The sequence below is a fragment of the Magallana gigas genome, chromosome 7 (genome assembly GCF_963853765.1).
Source record: "Magallana gigas chromosome 7, xbMagGiga1.1, whole genome shotgun sequence".
NCBI lineage: Eukaryota > Metazoa > Mollusca > Bivalvia > Ostreida > Ostreidae > Magallana > Magallana gigas.
The window spans coordinates 43,317,700-43,336,650 of NC_088859.1; the positions used below are offsets into that span (position 1 = coordinate 43,317,700).

Here is an 18,951-nt window from a genome sequence, read left to right on the forward strand (position 1 = left end):
TTTACATGTGTCTCAAAATTAAAAGTGAGATTTTAAAATTCGCAAGACGGGCTTCTCGCGATTTAATGTGGATATTAATTCCTCGTGTTTAATTAGGAATTTACAGTAATTACAATGCTCATTTCATAAAAAGCTTCTTTCCAGAACTATCTGTACAATTATAAAGCTTCACTTTCATTACCTGGTAAGAGGATGGTCTATTGACATCAGTGGTGAAGAGATTTTGGAGGTAGAGCACGCCATTAAAAGGATTGATGTAAAACAATCCATTCCCAGTGCTTGGGTTCACACCAGCAATAGCAAAGTCCACTCTACTGTTATCTGTGTTCTATCAGAATAAAAGCAGTGTGCATGAAAAGTAAAATCCACAGATTTACAAGTATACTTCCACTAGCTACAATGTATCTCTAGAAATGTATGTTGCCAATACATGTATAATGAACACACCTATATCTTTCATTTACACTTTCTTTATATCTTATTGCATATTATTGCACTTACTGGAGTATCATTGTCAGTAGCATCAAAATTAGCAATTTCAGTGTTGATGGTTGCCGTTTCCGGGACATTTATTGATGAGCTCGGTGAAACGGTAATCTGAGGACGGAAGTCATTCCTGTCCTATAAAAGAAAAAGAACACACAAATGTAACTGCTATAGAATAATGTTTCATCAAAATAAAATGCCGCAGGTATAGTGTTCAGCATTCCCAACAGATATAGCAATAAGGCTAAATCAAAGTAATTGAATTTTTCAAGTTAACCAGCAAAACTATGGTACAGTCCTTACCAACACAGTCACTTGGATGGTTGCTGTGGCACTTGTAATTCCTGTATTCTGACCATCTGTGGTGGTCACAAGAAATTGGTAAAACTGTTTTGTTTCAAAATCCAAAGAATTCTTGGAGAAAATTCGTCCAGCTCCATCCACAGTAAATGCGAATCCATCAGAACCCTGGGTGTTGCCACTTATGATGACATAATTGATGCTAGGAACAGCATCCGCATCAGCAGCCTGTAAACAGGTTTCAAGGTTTTACAGATAAAGCTTTAATATAAGCTGTGAAATGATTCGAAATTAATAAACTGAGACCCAGCTACGTTAAGAACAACCACAATAATATCATATTATCAAAATGATAAATGTAATCAGCCTCTTTGTTCCTGATGATTATCTAGATAACTTCAACTTCTAAACAATTTAAACACATTATAGAGTACTGAATGATGTAAGCCTTCAATGAAGTATGTCATACCACCACTTGAAGGATGCTCTGGCTGACAACGTTGTTCTCTGGGACAGACACGGCGTAATTAGTTTCGGTGAAGATGGGTACGCTGTCCTGTACATCCTGGACATTGACGGTTACTGTGGCCGTGCCTGTCCTACTGTCCACTGCGTTGTCCCGGGCCAGAACCAGGAAGTAGTGCACCCTCTGTGTCTCGTAATCCAGGGGCTGAACCGTAGTTATTGCCCCTGTGTTACTGTTGATTGAAAACCTACAAACACATTTCAAATACTTGGTAAGGAAAATCAATATTGAGGACATGATAGGAAGAATTTAAACAAAAAATATGTTGCTGAGTGAGTCAGAGCTTGTCACAGGAAAGATTTCATAACTTAAACAGGTGAGAACTAAGACTTAATAAAATGCACATGCACTTACTGGTTCTGAAACGTGTTTGGTGGCAAGGGTTGAATAGAGTAGGAAATTGCAGAATTTGGTGTCCCTGGTGCATCATTATCTACAGCCTATAACATCAAGTTAACTTTATATTAATAAATGTGTACAAGTATATTAGCTAAACTTTTTTTTAGGATTTTTTTTCTTTTTATAGTAGTACTACATGTAATTTATAAAGAAAAAACATTTTAAAAAAATATCTTTACTACCAGTGGTTTATTATGGATCACTTAAATACTGTTTACTTACAGTGACTGTTCCAACAGCTACTTGACTATTTTGACCCTCTTGTACACTAAATGTAAACAGCTGATTGTTCAGAAACTGTGGGTTGTTGTCATTGATATCAGTAATGGAGATGGAGAGGGTGGCTGTGGCACTCTTAAAATTGACAGATATCGTTTATGTTTCAGATATTCACTGTTACAAAACCTTCAGTAAAAGGTAAACAATTGGAAACATTGAAAAAACAAAAATGCTATGGATGTAGGAATATAAATATACACCTTTGCCAGTAGATAGTTAAAATTCGAAACTACATGTATATGAATACATCCTTTTAAAAATAAATGAAAAACACACCCTGCTAGTTGATGTTTCCCTTGCAAATAGTATAAGGACATAATTGGGGCGACTCTCTCTATCCAATACATTTCTTGTGGTTAATAGCCCTCTGAAAAACCATACAATACAACAAAGGATTAATACACTTTGAAATAACTTGCATGATGATGTAAAACTTAATTCTCATTGAAACTTCTGTGGTTAACAAAAAATACATACGTTGAGGTATTCATTACAAAGTCTGAAATCACAATATTGTTGTTGGTGATGTCCTGCATAGAGTATTGTAAAGTGTCTCTTTCTGGATCAGAGGCCTGGAAAAAATTATTATAAACAAACTTAATCATATACATGTATATTGTGAATGTAATTTGACTTTAAGTTTCAATTTTACTGTGCACTGAATCACATTGGTAAAAAAAGAGGTGATGACTTACAGGTGAAGCAAACACGGAGCTTCCGGTGGGAATTCCTTCACTGACTAGGATGTTATATGTCCCGGCCGTAAAGGATGGACCCTGGTTTACAGCTGTTCCCGTAACGTCAACCACAATCACTGTTGTAGCAAATCTGTAAAAAAATTGTTTGTTCCAAATTAAAGGTTTAAATGCATATGTATACTGTACTAGCATTTAACTGTATGAAATTTTAAAAAACATATGAAATATTTGGGATTGACTTCTTTATCTAGTAAACACAATTATTCTTTATTACCTCTGGTCAAGTCCTGTACCCCCATCGGCAGCTCTCACGGTAATTGTATACTGTTCATCACCCGAGACGCTTCCAATACATTCCACAACACCCAGGGAACCGCTGATACGAAACTTACTGATGGCATTATCATTTGCATTCTTCGAGTTACTGACTGCAGTAATGGAGTAGGACACCTGTCCAAATATCCCTGTGTCTGCATCTGTCGCTTGCACCTAAACAAGGGCAAAAGAGAAAGGTTATAAAATTAAATACCTGAAATCCCTTGTTTGTTAAAATCATTCAAACTAAACATGTAGAATCATTACTGTGGCCACTGTGACTCCGTTACTGGGCGTGTAACCTCCAGCACTGATGGTAGATTGATATGCAGCAGCAGGAAACACCGGAACATTATCATTGGCATTTATAACATTGACCGTCATGGTGGCTGTTGCACTACGTCTCTCTACAGTATTTGCCTCTCTTACAACGACCTGAAAGAAAAGAAAATCCAAGTTTTTATTACAGAGTATAATATCTCAATTTCACTGAAATATTATCAAAGTACTTGGTATCTATCTACATTTATCAACTTAACCTTTTAATTGACCTCCATTCAACACTATTCTGACACTTCATTAATTAAAATACACTGTACATACAGTGACTACATATATACAGTATTAATATAGGTAATTCTTAAATTACTGAATTTAAAATTACCGTAAAAGTAAACTGTGAGTCGGTCTCGAAATCCAGGGAACCAGCACTGACCAAGGAAATGAACCCCTTACCGTTTACGGTAAATAAATTTGTGTCAGGCACGAAGAAATAAGTGGGATCAGGATCTCCAGGCAACTGAAAAAAATCACATCATTTTGAAAATTTTTAAAAGGCATTGCAGTGTTTACAAAAGTGTATCCCTTCAAAATGTATGTATACCGTACATGGTTGCATGCAATATAATTGCAGTATTATTGAATTACATTAATGCATTGTTTGCTCTCTTATTTTGAAGAATCATACAAATAGGGATGGGACGATCCACCGATGCACCGGTGCATCACGGAATTTATTTTGACGATATTTGGATCGATACATTTACCATTAATACAATGATACCTAAGCAAACTTTTTTTAATTTTCCAAAAATATCCGAGCTTCATATATCGGCTATTTTTAGTCCGCGCGCCTAATATGAAAGTACAAAGATGGCGGAAAACCTCATAAAGTTGTCAAAACTGTTAGGAAGCTAAATCTGGAGTGTGGAAAACTTTTGGATTACTTGTTTATGAAAAAGTAGTGTATATGAGACTAAAGTAATTTGTAAATTGTGCAACGCTCATTTTAAATATATCAAAATAACTTTGGACATGCGGTAATACATCGACAGATTGAATAAATTTTTAACCCTTATTCATGTTTTCATTTAGTTGCAATGTATCGTAATATGTATCGTATCGCATCTCATGTATCGTGATATGTACTGAATTGGCTAAGTACAGTATCGTCCCAGCCCTACATACAAATAACTTTCAAAGTACACTGTAAACAAAAAATAGACCTACCACATCCTGATCAGTGACAACAAGTTGGATAGCATCAGTACTGCCTTGTGCTCTTAATGGTGTCCCTGCATCGGCATCCTCACTTATGGTTCCAATAAAGTTTCCACTGGAGCTTGTAACAACGGGATCAAAGTCATTAGTTCCACTGACCGTGACATCTATGGTAGCACGAGTACTTCGTTTGTGTCCAGTTTCCTCTGATGCCTACAGTAAAATACAAATGAGGTCTATGAAGAAAAAGAATCTTTACCTCCATATAAATCTAAGAATATAATATTTCATGTTTAATGCATGTCAATATATGTTTGGCCAGCTACAACTCTTGATTTGTCTTACCCTTAAGATAAGCTCCAGTTTTCCTCCTACACTAGCTCTGTTGATGCTTTGTGTCTGAGTAATAAAAGCTGAGTAGAAGTTGGACCCTGTTTGCTGCTGAGTTTGCACAGAAAAGAAGGATGCATATCCACTGGGTACAGCTAGATAGAAAAATGTGGAGGAAAGCATTGATTAAGCATTCGGTAGTTGTGGGTATAAAAATGTTCACAAAACAAAAATCCTTTCAAGAGAAAAACATTCAAAATACATGTGTACTCTTTGTAGTTCACAGTGGCTAGAATAAAATTTCAAATTAAAAATGTTTACTTGTTTCAATATCGAAAACAATAGGAGCATTAAGTGTGTCTTTGTCCCTGGCTTGCACTGTGACTGGCTGATTAAATGGAGTCTGAGGTGGATACGGGAAGACAACTAGCTGGGTGTTCTGTACAAAACAAAAACCAAATATCACATACCTATGTTAACATTCAGGTTTTAGCAAATACCAGTCATCTGAATATACAAAGAGCACGGTTCCTTACCAGTGATGTTGAAGTGATACTACTGGTGTAGCGAGGGTCGAAACAGTACCCACTGTATCTAAAACAGGAGGAATACTCGAAGGCTGGACCCAAGTCATCACCGTCGGTAATGGTCACAGATAAAAACTGACTGCTTGTTCTCCTCTCTGCAGTGTTGATCGGATTGTCCTAAATTCAGAATGTACATTAGAAAAATATAATGTATCCTCAACAACAAAAATACAAGTATCAATTGCCAGTAATGAAAATATTTGAAAAAGCAAACAGTACAAAAGGTTTTTTTTAACAATATATTAGTAAAATTTGTTTGACTTACTGTTGCTTGTACTTGAATAGAGTACAATTTATTCAGGTTTGATAATCCCTCATAATCTAGAGTCTCCTTCACAGTCAACACACCTGTTGTGGGATTGATGGCAAAAAATCGGCTTCCATCATTCTGTATGACAACATAGTCATCTTAGTAACAAAACACCTCTCTTATGAACACAGTCTTGTATTCCGATAGTAAAATTAATTTTAACATAAAAGAACAATTTAATCATTTTTTTCTCCAAAAAATAAACTAAATGAATTAAGTATAAGCAATTAAATTTTTTTGTGGCTTTGTTTTGCGTATTAAGCAAACATTATTCTTACAATAGTGCCATCTCCAGCCAGCAAGCTATATGTTATCTGACCATTGTTGCTTTGGTCAGCATCTGTAGCGGTGATTTGTTGGTAGACAGTCAATCCTATTGGTGTCAACTACAACAATATGAGGAAAGTTTATTATTTACATACATAAAGCATATTTAAAGGTTACAATAATAATAATTCTGAATCAATAATTTGCAATATTTCAAATCAAATGAACCATCATATTAAAATCATTTCAAACAAGAAAAGAATTAAATATTTCATTCATTTTTATTTTGATTGTGTATTTTTTCTACAGACCTCATTAACTGTAACAGAATATGGAGTATTTTGGAAAATAGGACTGTTGTCATTTTGGTCCACAAACTGTACCACCAATGAGTAGGTTCTCTGGAAAGGAAGAGCAACCCTATGCACTTTAAGCAGGAATAACAAAGTTCTACTCAAAGTCAAATAGTTATCAACAGAATGTTTTTTACCATATTTGAAAACAATTCAACTTGAAGATATAGTATCTTTTATATGGTAATAATTAACTGTGATTACCAAAAACAGTATACTTTCAAACAAGTTCCTGGTAATACCGTAATATAATTAAATACATGTACTTAATTCACATGTACTATCAAGTTTCATTCACAGAGCAGTAATCTACAAACAAGTCCAGATAGATATGGAGTGTAAGTAGTGTTTGATGATTGGGAAACTCAAAAAACATACAAAATTAGTCAACTTACTGTTGTTCCTGTGTTTGTGGTACATGTAAGGGAAAATGTTTCACTATTACCCACTCGCTGCACATTAAAAGCATTCCCCTGCAAAAAGAACAAAAAAACATTATAAATTGGTTTATATTCCTAAGATCAGTTACAAATATGTCACAAAAGTTTACATTTTATGATTGATTAATATTTCATAACTGTCTGTCTCTTTTCTAAATTAATTCACAAGTTAGTCAAACATTTAAGAATTTTGTAATAGTGAAGTATGAAGTTAGGTAAACATACATCTCTATCAACAGGTTGAATGAGACGGATATAAATTCCAGTGTTGGAATTTGTTGCAGTTGAAAATGCAAAGTAGGTATTAGGGTTGAAAGCTGCCGTCCCTTGGGATAATTGTAAGTTTACTCCAAAGTTGTAAGTACCACCGATTCTAATCTGCTTTCTGTAGAAATCTGGATTGTTACTTAAAAGAGCTGAAATGGTAAAAATGTATTATGAATGCATTGCCAATACATTTAATAGAGAACTGTTTTGCTGTAAAAAAAAAAAAATGTTTACAATGAGGATCTTGCCAACCTTGTTTAAACATATTTTTGGTGTGCAAATGAAAATTGATAAACAGTGTAAAAGACAATCTTTATCAGAACCCAATAGTTGGAAACCTGAAGGTATATCTACATTTTGTATGCATAAACTATCACTGAGGAGCTATAATCAATTATCTCTGCATGCTTGTCTATGAATTAATATACATTACATAACTATCTATGTATATCAATTTTCATTTGAGCTGTGAACAACCCTAGTAAAATCAGATAAGTCTGGTACCAGGTTTTGTTTATCAGTATGGTACATTGAATGGGGGGGGGGGGTTAATTGGCAGGTCTAACTAAACCAAAGACTCGGCAATGACTGTTAAATACCGGTAGATTATTTGATCAAATATGCAGAAAATTCGTGATTGTAGGTATGTGTATGAATATTTGCGATACCATCACAAGGATTTGTGAAACTGAACAAATTAACGTTATGCAGCAGCAAGATATGTGATAACTTACTTTGGTCGTCTGCTTCTGGTATTTGAACTGTTAAGGTACTTCCCGATATCGGATCCAATGGCTGACAGTCTACAGATTATATACAGATCAATGTGATGTAATCAAAACAATACAAGGCGTGAAGGAAACAATTAAAAATAATTTACGGAAAACAGTTTCTGTTAATTAAATATCGCGGCAAAAGTTGTGCGAATTTCGATCCCGAGCTAATTATGCTTACCTTGAGCCTCTGCGACCCACCATGCCATACACAAAACGAAAAGGCCCCTGATCATCGCACCACCTTCCATGGTGCTGATGTAGACCCACTGATGGAAGAAATAACATGCATAAGAAAATATACCGATTTGTAGTTTAAGTTTATTTTATTCTAGGATTTTGTAATATATTTATTTAAAGGCCTTGATACAGATTACATACAATACAGATAAACGAAGATCCAGAAATTTTTTAAAGGGGAGCTGGCCTGGAGGATACATTTGCAGGGGGCAGAGGTGGGAGCGGAGGTCCGACTCCTATTTTCGACTTTTCATGATTTTAATCGATATGAATTTTCTATCCCAGTCCAAGTCCCCTTTTGACAGGCCGCACATGAAACGTAAACCACTATACATTTACTTCACCTTCAGATTTAGAGCATTCATTTGTAAATCTAACATTTATAATTTTAAGCTGGCTGAGAAGCTAACAAATATTGACAATTGAGCAATATGTTACTATTAAACATTGCATTTGATATACACTCTGACGTCGTCTCAAGCCACGGGTTTTGTGTCCATTCTATTTCCACATGTGTTTGTGGAAATAGAATGGACACAAAACCTGTGGCTTGAGACAATGACACTCTGTATGTTTTTTTTATAGTTTACAACTTAGGCAGAGTAAAAAATGGGCTTTTTTCCTGAAAGGGAGAGGGGGGGGGTCCACAGATTTTTTATAAAAAGCCTGACAAGTTTTTAAAGTTCTGGTGTAAGCTGCAAGGAAAACTCAATGAATTTGAAACACACAAATAATTTTGTACAGAAATTAACTAGATCTTTTATAAACCCACTCAATGTAATCACGCTGACTCTCGATCCGCGCTATATTACTGTGGTACACGTTTTGAAGCAAAGTGGAGTTGTTTAGAGTGGGCTCACATTTACCTTCTAAATGATATAGATGCCCGAAAAGATCAGTTGGAAGATTTGTATAAAAAATCAGAACATCATGATTTAAAATCTGATAGTCTAACACTTAAAAGTAAAATATTGCTTTGAGCAGTCCCTCTATTGAATATCTCTGGTCATGCATGTGTCTCGTTTGAATGATAGAGGTGATACACTTCTTTTGACTTATGTGAATATAATATCGCTTTTGCCTCTGACTCAGAATTCATTATGAGGCAGGCATGTAGCACCCCCCCCCCCCCCCCACCCTCACGTTTTATCGCAGCAAACATTTTACTTTGATTTACTTTGACCTACGGAAAATTGAAAATTAAAGGAGTTCCACTCTCCCACTTTTTGGGAAGTACGTAAAGAATTGTAATCAAATGAACTAATCTTTTTTAACATTTTGCTTGAGTTATACATTAACAACAGTATGTCAACAGACAGATACAGTTAGGTTCCACCCCACCCCCCCCCCCCCCACCCCCATTCCCCGTTGAAGTCCGAGTGAACCATGTACAGGTCCACGCACCCACAGATTATTCCCGACTGTGTATACACGCTATAGAACCATTCATCCCAAGTTCCAGACCGGCTTTTACATTTTAATGAGCTTGGCATCATGCAGTTAGCTAGAAAGGAACGGGCCACAAAAGATTATTTGTTAACACAGATTATATCGTACCCATAATGAGAGAGTGTGCAGTCGCGAAAAAATGGGTCAGTCAAGTCTGGGTTATGAACTTTCCTCACGAATAACAAGAACATGATTACTTGCAGTGGTTAAAAATAGTCTTTTCTGTTTTGTTTTCTGGTTTTTTTTTAGGGGGGGGGGTACAACTTAAAAAAAAATAAAAGGTCATTTACTTTTAGAAATTATTATTATACACACCTTCTTTAAATAGATTTATAGTTATAGTTAAAAAAAATATATTATTTTTAAAATATATACAAATATTGGCTGGGTTGACGACAACATTGATTATATTAGCCCCCGAGGGACAAAATATTGTCCGACGCGAAGCGTCTTATAAATAGATTTACATAGCGAGAATATATACTACTGAACAGGGCAGTACTGAATATAACAAACTAAAATATATTACTCAAAGAAATTGCTTTGCAAGTACATATAAGGCTTCAACCGAGATGGACTGACTTTAACATTTCTAGGAGAAAAAAATCCATATAAATATCATCTTAAATCTTCACCAAATGTTTTCGGGGCCTTGAAACAGGTTTTGCTCCCTCTGACAATGTGTTGGGTTACACTGTTCATCTTAAACCGGTACATAATAGATTTGAATTTCTCTTTATCTACAGCTAGACACCCATTTATGTTTCATGAAAACATTCAAAGAGAAAAAATATACACAATCGAAAGCGGCTGTAAAGCGTGTTTTTTTTATTGTCCAATATATGGTTCAAGTCAGATGAAATTTTATTTTCATTTAATATACATGGTTTACTATCGCAGAGAGAGAGGGGGTCTTTTCTGAATAAGTCGGTACAACATCGCGTTGTCTACAACGAAAAAAACGCTTGAGACCCGATATGAACTGCCTCAAAATGAGTGCAAGTACATGTAATGGCTTACACTCAAAAAACAAATGTTTGCCTTTTTAATAGACTAATAAGGTTCTTAGCGGGATTTCTGAGGGAGAGAATTAGCATACCACATACTTATTTAAATTAAATTTCCCGCTTCACTGCTCACCGATACTGAATGAAAGAAATTCCCTCAAGGATTTCGAAATTGTCCATTATGGAATTCTATCGAATACATATAACAATTTACGACAGTGGTCAATTAACCCAGACAAATGAAATGAATATATCGTAAAATTCACTTTTCCCGGCCGTTTATACAAGAGAATCGTCGGGCTATATCTACTACCCCGAGTTGTCGGAGACCGGATGGCTAGGGTCATTCGAGGACCGGTTTCTCAGCCCAGACAATTACCGAGCTTATTCCATTAACATTAATGTCACATTATTGTATAGCGTGACGACAAGCATCACAGAGAACCTCTAGTGAATCCACTCTTTCAAGATAAAAATTACCACGAAGCTGATTTCAAATATTGTCACCGTTTTGGTCGAGCAAAGATTCTCGATTTGCTCTTTCCAACATTGCAAAGCCTTAGTGTAGTTCTCAGCCTTTATATGTTTCAAAACAATTATTTGTTGAACCTGTATCTGAATATGATTTGGAAAGGGTTTGAAATTAAGTGAGAGAGAGGTAGGTACCGAGTTCAGTTCAACGCTCCGAAACATTTCTTCACACTTTAGTTATTTTTTTTCATAACGTTTACTCGTTCCAAATGAAGCGCCTAGATTTGTTATTCCAATAAAACTAACTTTTGTGCATAGAAATATTACAAATTTGCAAGTTCTACGAACGCCAAGTATAAAATTCACGAAGAATTTGGAGAGAAAAAAAGAACGCATCAAATCGTTGATAATCCAAAGCTTAATTGATTAAACTATTAACAGGTCATTCACCGTAAAGTTGTCAGGTAGCATGAATGGGAAGAGTCGCTAAATCTACAACGATTTTCGCGAAATGAGAAAGTCCTTAATGCAAACTATACAAGTAAATAAGCTGATAAATTCAGTATAATATCTATTGATTTAGAATTATTGCAAAAATAAAAAATGGTCACGTATCGGCCTCACCTTGTTTCACTAGTAGTTAGGAGCGGTCAGCTCTGGACCTGGCCTTCTCCTGAAATGTCCAGTGGATTTAAATGTACTGCACGAGCAAGAGTTCCCTCTCTGGGAAATCAATAGTGTCGACGAATCAGTACCCGTTTAAGACCAGAAAAACCGGTTATTTCCTTATATGGCAAATCAATTCTCTTGACAACTTTTTCAATAGCCATCCGATTGTTGGGGGTATAGATTTCTAGTATATGGTTTTAAAATTCACCAAATCTTTATAGAACAATTATTTATCTTTGCCTGGGTGTATTTAACATTTTTATTATGGAGGTGTCTGATCAACAGTCACAAAAGTTTAACGGCCATTTTACCAATGCCATGTATCGAAATTATCGTATGTGAAAGAAATGACTTATAATACTGTGTCAATAATAGAATACTTTAATTTGATTAATGAAATAAAAACATGCAATTTGAATGCAACAGTTGGCGTATCGCTAGTTTCTATGAACAGGTTTTGTTTTTAAGTAGTCAATAGAATTTATAAAATAAGTTAAAATGTTAAAGATGAAAAGAGCGCAATGTTGTACTTCATGGTATTGGAGATTACATGACGTATTTTCTGAGTTCTTAAAATGTTACAATTCTAAAAAATGGATTTCTGAATCGGACGCCAGACGAAAGTTTCCCCAAAATGTCAAGGGAATACTGAACTACTTTAATTAAATCTCAGACTAGGGGTCTTTTTGTGAAAAGGGTTTTGAAATCACTGTTCCATGCAGCTTTATCATTTTATATGATTTTATGAAGGCATGCATGTCCCGGCACCTGATAGAAAAGCTATAAGAAGTTTATACACTGTGGTCGTATTAAAATATCAATAAAATAACATCAAGATATGACCTTAGATAATTGCCTTGTCATGTAAATAGAATACTTGCTTTTGGTTGTGTACACCCGATAAATATGCGTCTCTTCAGTTTTAAAATTACAATATTTGAAAAGTGTACAATTGGTTTTTTTTTTATTTATTTATGTCGACCTTTACTAATTGCTATCCAGTCTCCAACTTTCGTCCCAAAGCAATCAAAATACGACTTTATATATACAGTATTAGTTTCTTTGAAGGAGTCGATCATGCGTCCATTATAAACAATGAAATTTGGATAGGGGTTATGAAAACAGAAACCAAACAGTTATCAAATTTGTATTCGATTTAAAGATAATAAATCATAATCTATGTTAATTAGTATTGAATTCGAAAAATGTCGCCACAGGGTCCCAGATCACACACGACACAATTAGCAAATCTGCTCTGTGAAGTCATAAACTCTGATCAAAACATCTCATATTGTTCTTTCTTGTTGCTCGTTGTATTTGACAACACATAAACTTATAATTACTCCGATTATTTCCATTGTATATATAGAGTACAAAGTACTCAGTAAAAAAAAAATTACATGATTGTCAGAAACCGTCCCTTTCTTTTCAACGTAACAAATTTGCCATAAAACATGTTTTTTACTAGGTTTACATGGACTTATGAAAATCAAAGACACGGTGCGAATGAATGTTTCCTTTAATTAAAAGGTACATATACGTCCTTTTCATCATATGCACGGAACGTTCAATTGCCATGGCATGACGCCACGATCTTAATACGAAGAAATAACCAAGATATCTATATAATTACGTTTAAATTAGCAGATTTATCAATTAAATACAATAATTGATGACAGTTTACGATATTTTTCTTGCATTTTTTGCGAAATGAAATCCACAGTTTTTTCGTATTTCAAGATTGGATGATAATAATATGAACAGCATGTATATCATTTAAACAATATATTTAAAACGCTTTCTTTTGTGATTCATGTGTAGTATGAAGGTAATGACATTGCAGGAAAAAATACATAACCATCGTTAGCAAAGACATAACGACTAGGTACTTGTTTCTTGTTACAGAGACAATAGCTGTGTTTTACATATCTCATATTACTTGAGCAATTCCAAGGCTACTAAACGTCCCCAAAAAGCCCCCCAAAAAAACCACCCCCCCCCCCCAAAAAAAAAAAAAATGAAGGAGTTTCTTCTCCATCCAAAGAAATTTTTCTTGGTGAGGCCATTGGGGATGATAAAACTTAATTAGTCTAAAGAAAAAACAGGGAATTACCAAATTCTAAAACATTTCTTGTTTATCTTGTTTATTATATAGAGAATAATACATACCCTTTTCCATATCACATCCTGTATCAGCCCAAGACTCCAATATCAGCCCCAGGGCCGAAGGCCCGAGGGATGATATTGGTCGAGGGCTGATACAGGTTGTGATATGGAAAAAGGGTATTTATTATTATATTTATTACATAATTAGTAATAAATTATGTAAAAAGGCATCAACTTGAACAAATTGAATTTAAAGAATAATTGAAAGTACATGTATTAAATAAAAATATGAGTTCTTCTTGTTTTAACAAACATGAAGCTACAGAAAGGAATTTCTTCAGGTTTTAAAAGTTGACTGCTTTAAAACATTTGCTAGCATTTGAAGTTTTCAACTGCACTTACAAATGTCGACTGTAACTGAAAATGTTTTATTTTTCGTCTGTAAACATGCAAAAATGCTGAAGCGAAAAAAGGCAGAGGAGTTCCGCAAGGGGTGTGATACGGATCCGTATTAGCCCTGGAGGGCTGATAACCTGTATCAGCCCCGGAGGCCGATACGGATTTTGTGATGTCATCTGTATCACATGTGCAAAAAACCTGTATTTATTACTAAGTGTGTAATGAAGCAAAATATCTCAGAGCTTTTGCAAATTTTGCCTTGCTCTTGTATACGTTTTTTTTGTTAGCCTGTAAATGCCTTTCAAAAATATGCAGATACATGAACGCACAATCTTATAAAATTTCCCACCCCCCAAAAAATCGGTGAATTTGTTATTTTTAAAACATTGTTTCCAAAAAGACAAGAAGAAATGTTGCATATGAAACTGTCAAACTTTTGAATGAAAGCTTTGTTCAACAATGCCATAATGTACTTCATACAATGAAATGTGCATTTTGGTTCAGTTTCGAACCGGTTTGGGGACTCTTTTGGCCGACCCTCTCTGCTCTGGTTGCTTATACTAAAAGACGTTTATGCATTTTTTTACGGTCTCGTAAGCTTAGTTTTCTTATGATATTTTTGTGCCCAAGTTTGGTTATGAAATCACATTGTTATCGACATTTGATATTTCAAATAAATTTTCCGGGGCATTTTTGTGCAATGTAAGAGTTGTGCTATTGTAATTTTATATCACACATTTCAACTAAATTAAGAAAATTAATAAAACATGGTTGTACCATTGGAATATTCAATTCATATCAATAGAGGACAATCCCTTATTATTTTTCAGAAATAAAGATTAATTGTATTTCTCAGAAACTTGGATAAGCATCAGTAGTAGCGGTATTTGTCATTATTAAAAAGGGTAAATTGTAAGAGTTTAATCAATTGCCAATAATTTTGGTTTTCCTCAATGGGAATGTTAGTCAGAGAGAGGTACATAGGGAACATGTATACTTATAGTCAGGAACTGAGCAGCCTGAGCGATCGAGCAGATCTATAACGTATTAGACTGGACTCTGAGTAAGAAAACTGAATAAATGAAGACAAGTTAATTCTCGTTCGATCAACCGTCGCAATATTTTCCTTATACAAGATTTCTAAAGAACCATCCAATATTGACAAAGAGACTTAACCCCAATGATGTATTTATAATAGCTCTTGAGTTAATTGTGCGATTTAAAAGAAGGTTGCGATTCCAAATCTTCACTTTAGAATTACGAAGAGTGGGCGCATAGAGAGAGAGTTTACAAGGGTTGAGTCGGTGAGCGGAGAACTACCCCCACAGTCTGAAATACATGTACAAAGGATAAAAGACAAATTCTTGAAATGCTAGTTTAAGTATATGTGTATCATCTCCATGCGAACACTTTGGCTGATCTTCCGAAAAACATTTAAAAACTTTTCCGACAGTTTTTTAAAAATAAGATCCGCGTTGAATATATATACAAATTTTCGCCGAAGTTGTCACTAGTTGCGATCACCTGGTCTCCAATGACCTTGGGTCTAATTGTTAAAGCCATTTATAGGCTACGTGCTGATAGTTCTGGAAAGCAAGCAATTTAGCAAACGTATGTGTAAGGTCACAATTTAAGAGGCAAGAAACGTATAACATGTCGTCCCAACATCAAACGGATTAAATACTATTTTTTTCATATTTGACTAGAATATATATTTATTTACATTATATTTAAAAATAATTGATGGATCTCAATATTCTAAAACAAATAATTATACTTAAATTAACTATTTGATTTTATCGGAGACAATGAATGAGAGAAAGAGGGGGAGAGGGAGAGAGAGATTCAAATGTTATACTATTGTTTTCCATGTTTGTTATGAAAAGTTACAATTATGAATTACAATAACGGATTATACTGCCTGACACGACCTTGGCTAAAGCTTAGGAATGAAAACTGACAATGAGCTGCTCATGAGATCTGATTCACACCGAGTGTGTTGAGGATTGTACAGCTTTAGTAACGAGTGAAGTGTGGTAGTACCAATATTTACTCTAGAGGATTTGCAAAAACCGGTTTCTGCGCGTTTAGCAGAATTATAGGTTTAAATATAACGAAACCACACCCGGTATACGTGAAAATGATCGAGATTCCTTACTTTAATTTATCATTTATCTTCATCTTTTAAATGTGGGTCAATATAGCACCTTTTTTTTTTATTCTGGTTACAACAATTTCTTTGCTTGAATACACATTTTTAAGACACAATCTCCAGACCACCATTCGTCTTCTGTGAACCACGTGGTAGTGATTTAAAGAATTTACAAAAGCACAATTTGTCATTGGAAAGTGTTTGTACACATGGTGTAATGAGGACGCAATTAAAAAGTTTTACGACAAACACAAAAGGCTAATATTAACACAGTTTTAAGAATTAAAGGAATATATAATTTTTTCCATAAGGACCCCGGTCTTCTTTAGCAGATAGTGGGCGAGTGTATATATACATAAGCACATAAGACGGCTCGGTGAATGTAAAGAATGAATGAATATTTCAGGCCAGGCTCTATCCACCTACTTGAACGAGGCTCTACTTCAAATACCCAGTATTTGAAAAAAAAAGACACCCCCCATTTTATCATATGAACGAACTAAGTCTATTTAGCAATTTTTGCAATTGCAAAGCGAAGAAAAAGGGGGAAAATCTAACCCCCCCCCCCAAAAAAAAAAAACCAAAACAAAACAAAACAAAACATAAAAAAACATCAACAAAAACAAACAAACAAAAACAAACAAAAAAATCAATAGAAAACATGAATAATGTATCCAAAACCTGAAATCACTTAAAAAATCTTGCCTATCTACATTGACGCATCTTAAGCATGATGTTTTAATTTAAGAAATTTAGGCAGAAATTCGTTTGAAGTTTAACTACTGCATCCTAGTACATGTATATTTGATATATCGTAGTATCAAAAAAGAAATTCTTATGCACGATTGACTTCATAATACTCAATACATATATATTTTATCGGGATAAACGAATTTTTCATTTGTTATTTTTATTTGGGGGGGGGGGGGTTATAAAAATCTTCCTGTTCTGTCAATTATTCTATGTGTGTTGATGGAAGTTCCAAAGTCATAAAATATTAAATATCTAACCCCCGGGGACACTCAATTTTGAAAAACCACGCTCTGTTACTAATTGGATAACATGACTAAGCTTGAAATACTTAAATTCATGTTTTCAAAGAATTTGATAAAATATCAAACATGCGCAATAAACACTGAATTTTTCAATTAAGAAAGACCCCATTAACCAATTTTAATAAACAGGTACCATTCATGGTTCAAACGTAAAATGCTTTTAAAAAATTAGATATTTCCAAGAAAAACATGCATGATCTAAAGTAGTTTTCGTCTTAATACTAATATGTCATTTCTTAGAAAGCCGTGTCGATACAAAGAAAAATTAAAGAAAAAAAACCCGACAATCTACTAATTCTTTGAGAAGACCCCTGTCGACTGACCTCATTCAGGAGAAGGGGGTGTCTTTCCATTCACCTTCCTGCAAAAGTTAGGGGGGTCACATTAAACTCCCTGCCTGTCTATTTTGTTGTTGGCCACTCAGCTATGGCTTTTTGAAATCAACACGATTTGTCTGGCTTTTGAGTTAAGCAACGCAATCGGTGTATATTTCGCTTGAACCCAGCGTCATTTTTAACCTGTTTTGACGTAAGGAATAGATAGCTACGTCCTACCAAAAGTCCAAGGTATTGTTAAAATGGTTCTAACTGTAAGACCTGGGAGTTTTCTATTATGTTTGACATACTAGTAAATTACAAATCTAACTGTAAGATGTGGAACTTTTTCTGTAATATAAGATATGGGAATTTTCTGTAACGTAAGATATGGGACTTTTTCTGTAATATTAGATAAAAGACTTTTCAGTCACTTCTTAAGAAATACTCTTGTGACTGCAAGATGTGGGACTTTTCGTTTATGTAAAAAACGAAGGACAAATATAACTGTAAGATGTGGGACTTTTCTTTTATGTAAAAATGGGACTTTTCCTTTATGTAAAAAACGAAGGACAAATGTAACTGTAAGATGTGGGACTTTTCTTTTATGTAAAAAATGGGACTTCTCTTTTACGTAAAAAACGAAGGACAAATGTAACTGTAAGATGCAGGAATTTTCTGTAATATAAGGTATAGGAAACCTGTAATTGTAAGATATTGGACCTCTTAATTGCGTAAGATATGGACTCTTGGAACTGTAAAATTGGACATGATGTAGGTTAACTGCAAGATCTAGGATTATTTTTTAATACAAAATATAGGAACCAAGTTCTTCTCAGTTATTGGGCTTTTTCCTGTTTCGTAAGTTGAATGTTGGGTCTTTTTGTACATAAGTGACTCTAAAAAAAGGTCTTGGAACTGTAAGCTTTTCTGTTATGTGAGGTCTGGGACTTTTCTGTAATGTAAGATGACTTTTCTAAACCTATGCTACTTGCCCGTTTTGAGAAGTAGACATTCTTATTTTAAGATATAGCCTACTGTAAATTTAAGATATGGGACTTTCCAGTTACGTAACATATCGGACCTTTTCCGTACTTAGACCACAGTGTATTACAGCTGGCTTCACGCTGTTAAAAGCAAGCTCAACGGTACAAGGCCAGGTCAGGAAAACAGATCACGACGTGGGATAATAAGGTCTCTTTAATTCAAGTCATGGGATAATAATGTCTCTTTGATTCAAGTCTAGCATGAATAAAAAT

The 18,951-nt window shown here is 34.6% G+C and overlaps 1 protein-coding gene across 4 annotated transcripts in view; it reads right to left on the reverse strand.

The window, feature by feature from the left end:
- The window catches only part of LOC105330502 (uncharacterized), a 63,977-nt gene extending 52,285 nt beyond the window's left edge, over positions 1-11,692 (reverse strand). For all 4 annotated transcript variants that reach the window (XM_066066694.1, XM_066066695.1, XM_066066697.1 and 1 more), the window contains exons 1-24: positions 11,622-11,692; positions 8,012-8,099; positions 7,792-7,860; positions 7,016-7,206; positions 6,746-6,823; positions 6,309-6,398; positions 6,009-6,116; positions 5,686-5,808; positions 5,370-5,537; positions 5,155-5,272; positions 4,849-4,988; positions 4,513-4,716; positions 3,668-3,802; positions 3,271-3,438; positions 2,963-3,177; positions 2,686-2,818; positions 2,468-2,562; positions 2,267-2,357; positions 1,934-2,065; positions 1,667-1,752; positions 1,256-1,499; positions 790-1,014; positions 502-621; positions 182-328 (exon numbers count right to left, since the gene is read on the reverse strand). In XM_066066694.1, the coding sequence (XP_065922766.1) occupies positions 182-328; positions 502-621; positions 790-1,014; positions 1,256-1,499; positions 1,667-1,752; positions 1,934-2,065; positions 2,267-2,357; positions 2,468-2,562; positions 2,686-2,818; positions 2,963-3,177; positions 3,271-3,438; positions 3,668-3,802; positions 4,513-4,716; positions 4,849-4,988; positions 5,155-5,272; positions 5,370-5,537; positions 5,686-5,808; positions 6,009-6,116; positions 6,309-6,398; positions 6,746-6,823; positions 7,016-7,206; positions 7,792-7,860; positions 8,012-8,081 (3,150 nt within the window). In that variant the 5' untranslated portion in view covers positions 8,082-8,099; positions 11,622-11,692. The remainder of the gene's footprint in view (positions 1-181; positions 329-501; positions 622-789; positions 1,015-1,255; positions 1,500-1,666; positions 1,753-1,933; positions 2,066-2,266; positions 2,358-2,467; positions 2,563-2,685; positions 2,819-2,962; positions 3,178-3,270; positions 3,439-3,667; positions 3,803-4,512; positions 4,717-4,848; positions 4,989-5,154; positions 5,273-5,369; positions 5,538-5,685; positions 5,809-6,008; positions 6,117-6,308; positions 6,399-6,745; positions 6,824-7,015; positions 7,207-7,791; positions 7,861-8,011; positions 8,100-11,621) is intronic.
- Between the last annotated feature and the right edge of the window lie 7,259 nt (positions 11,693-18,951).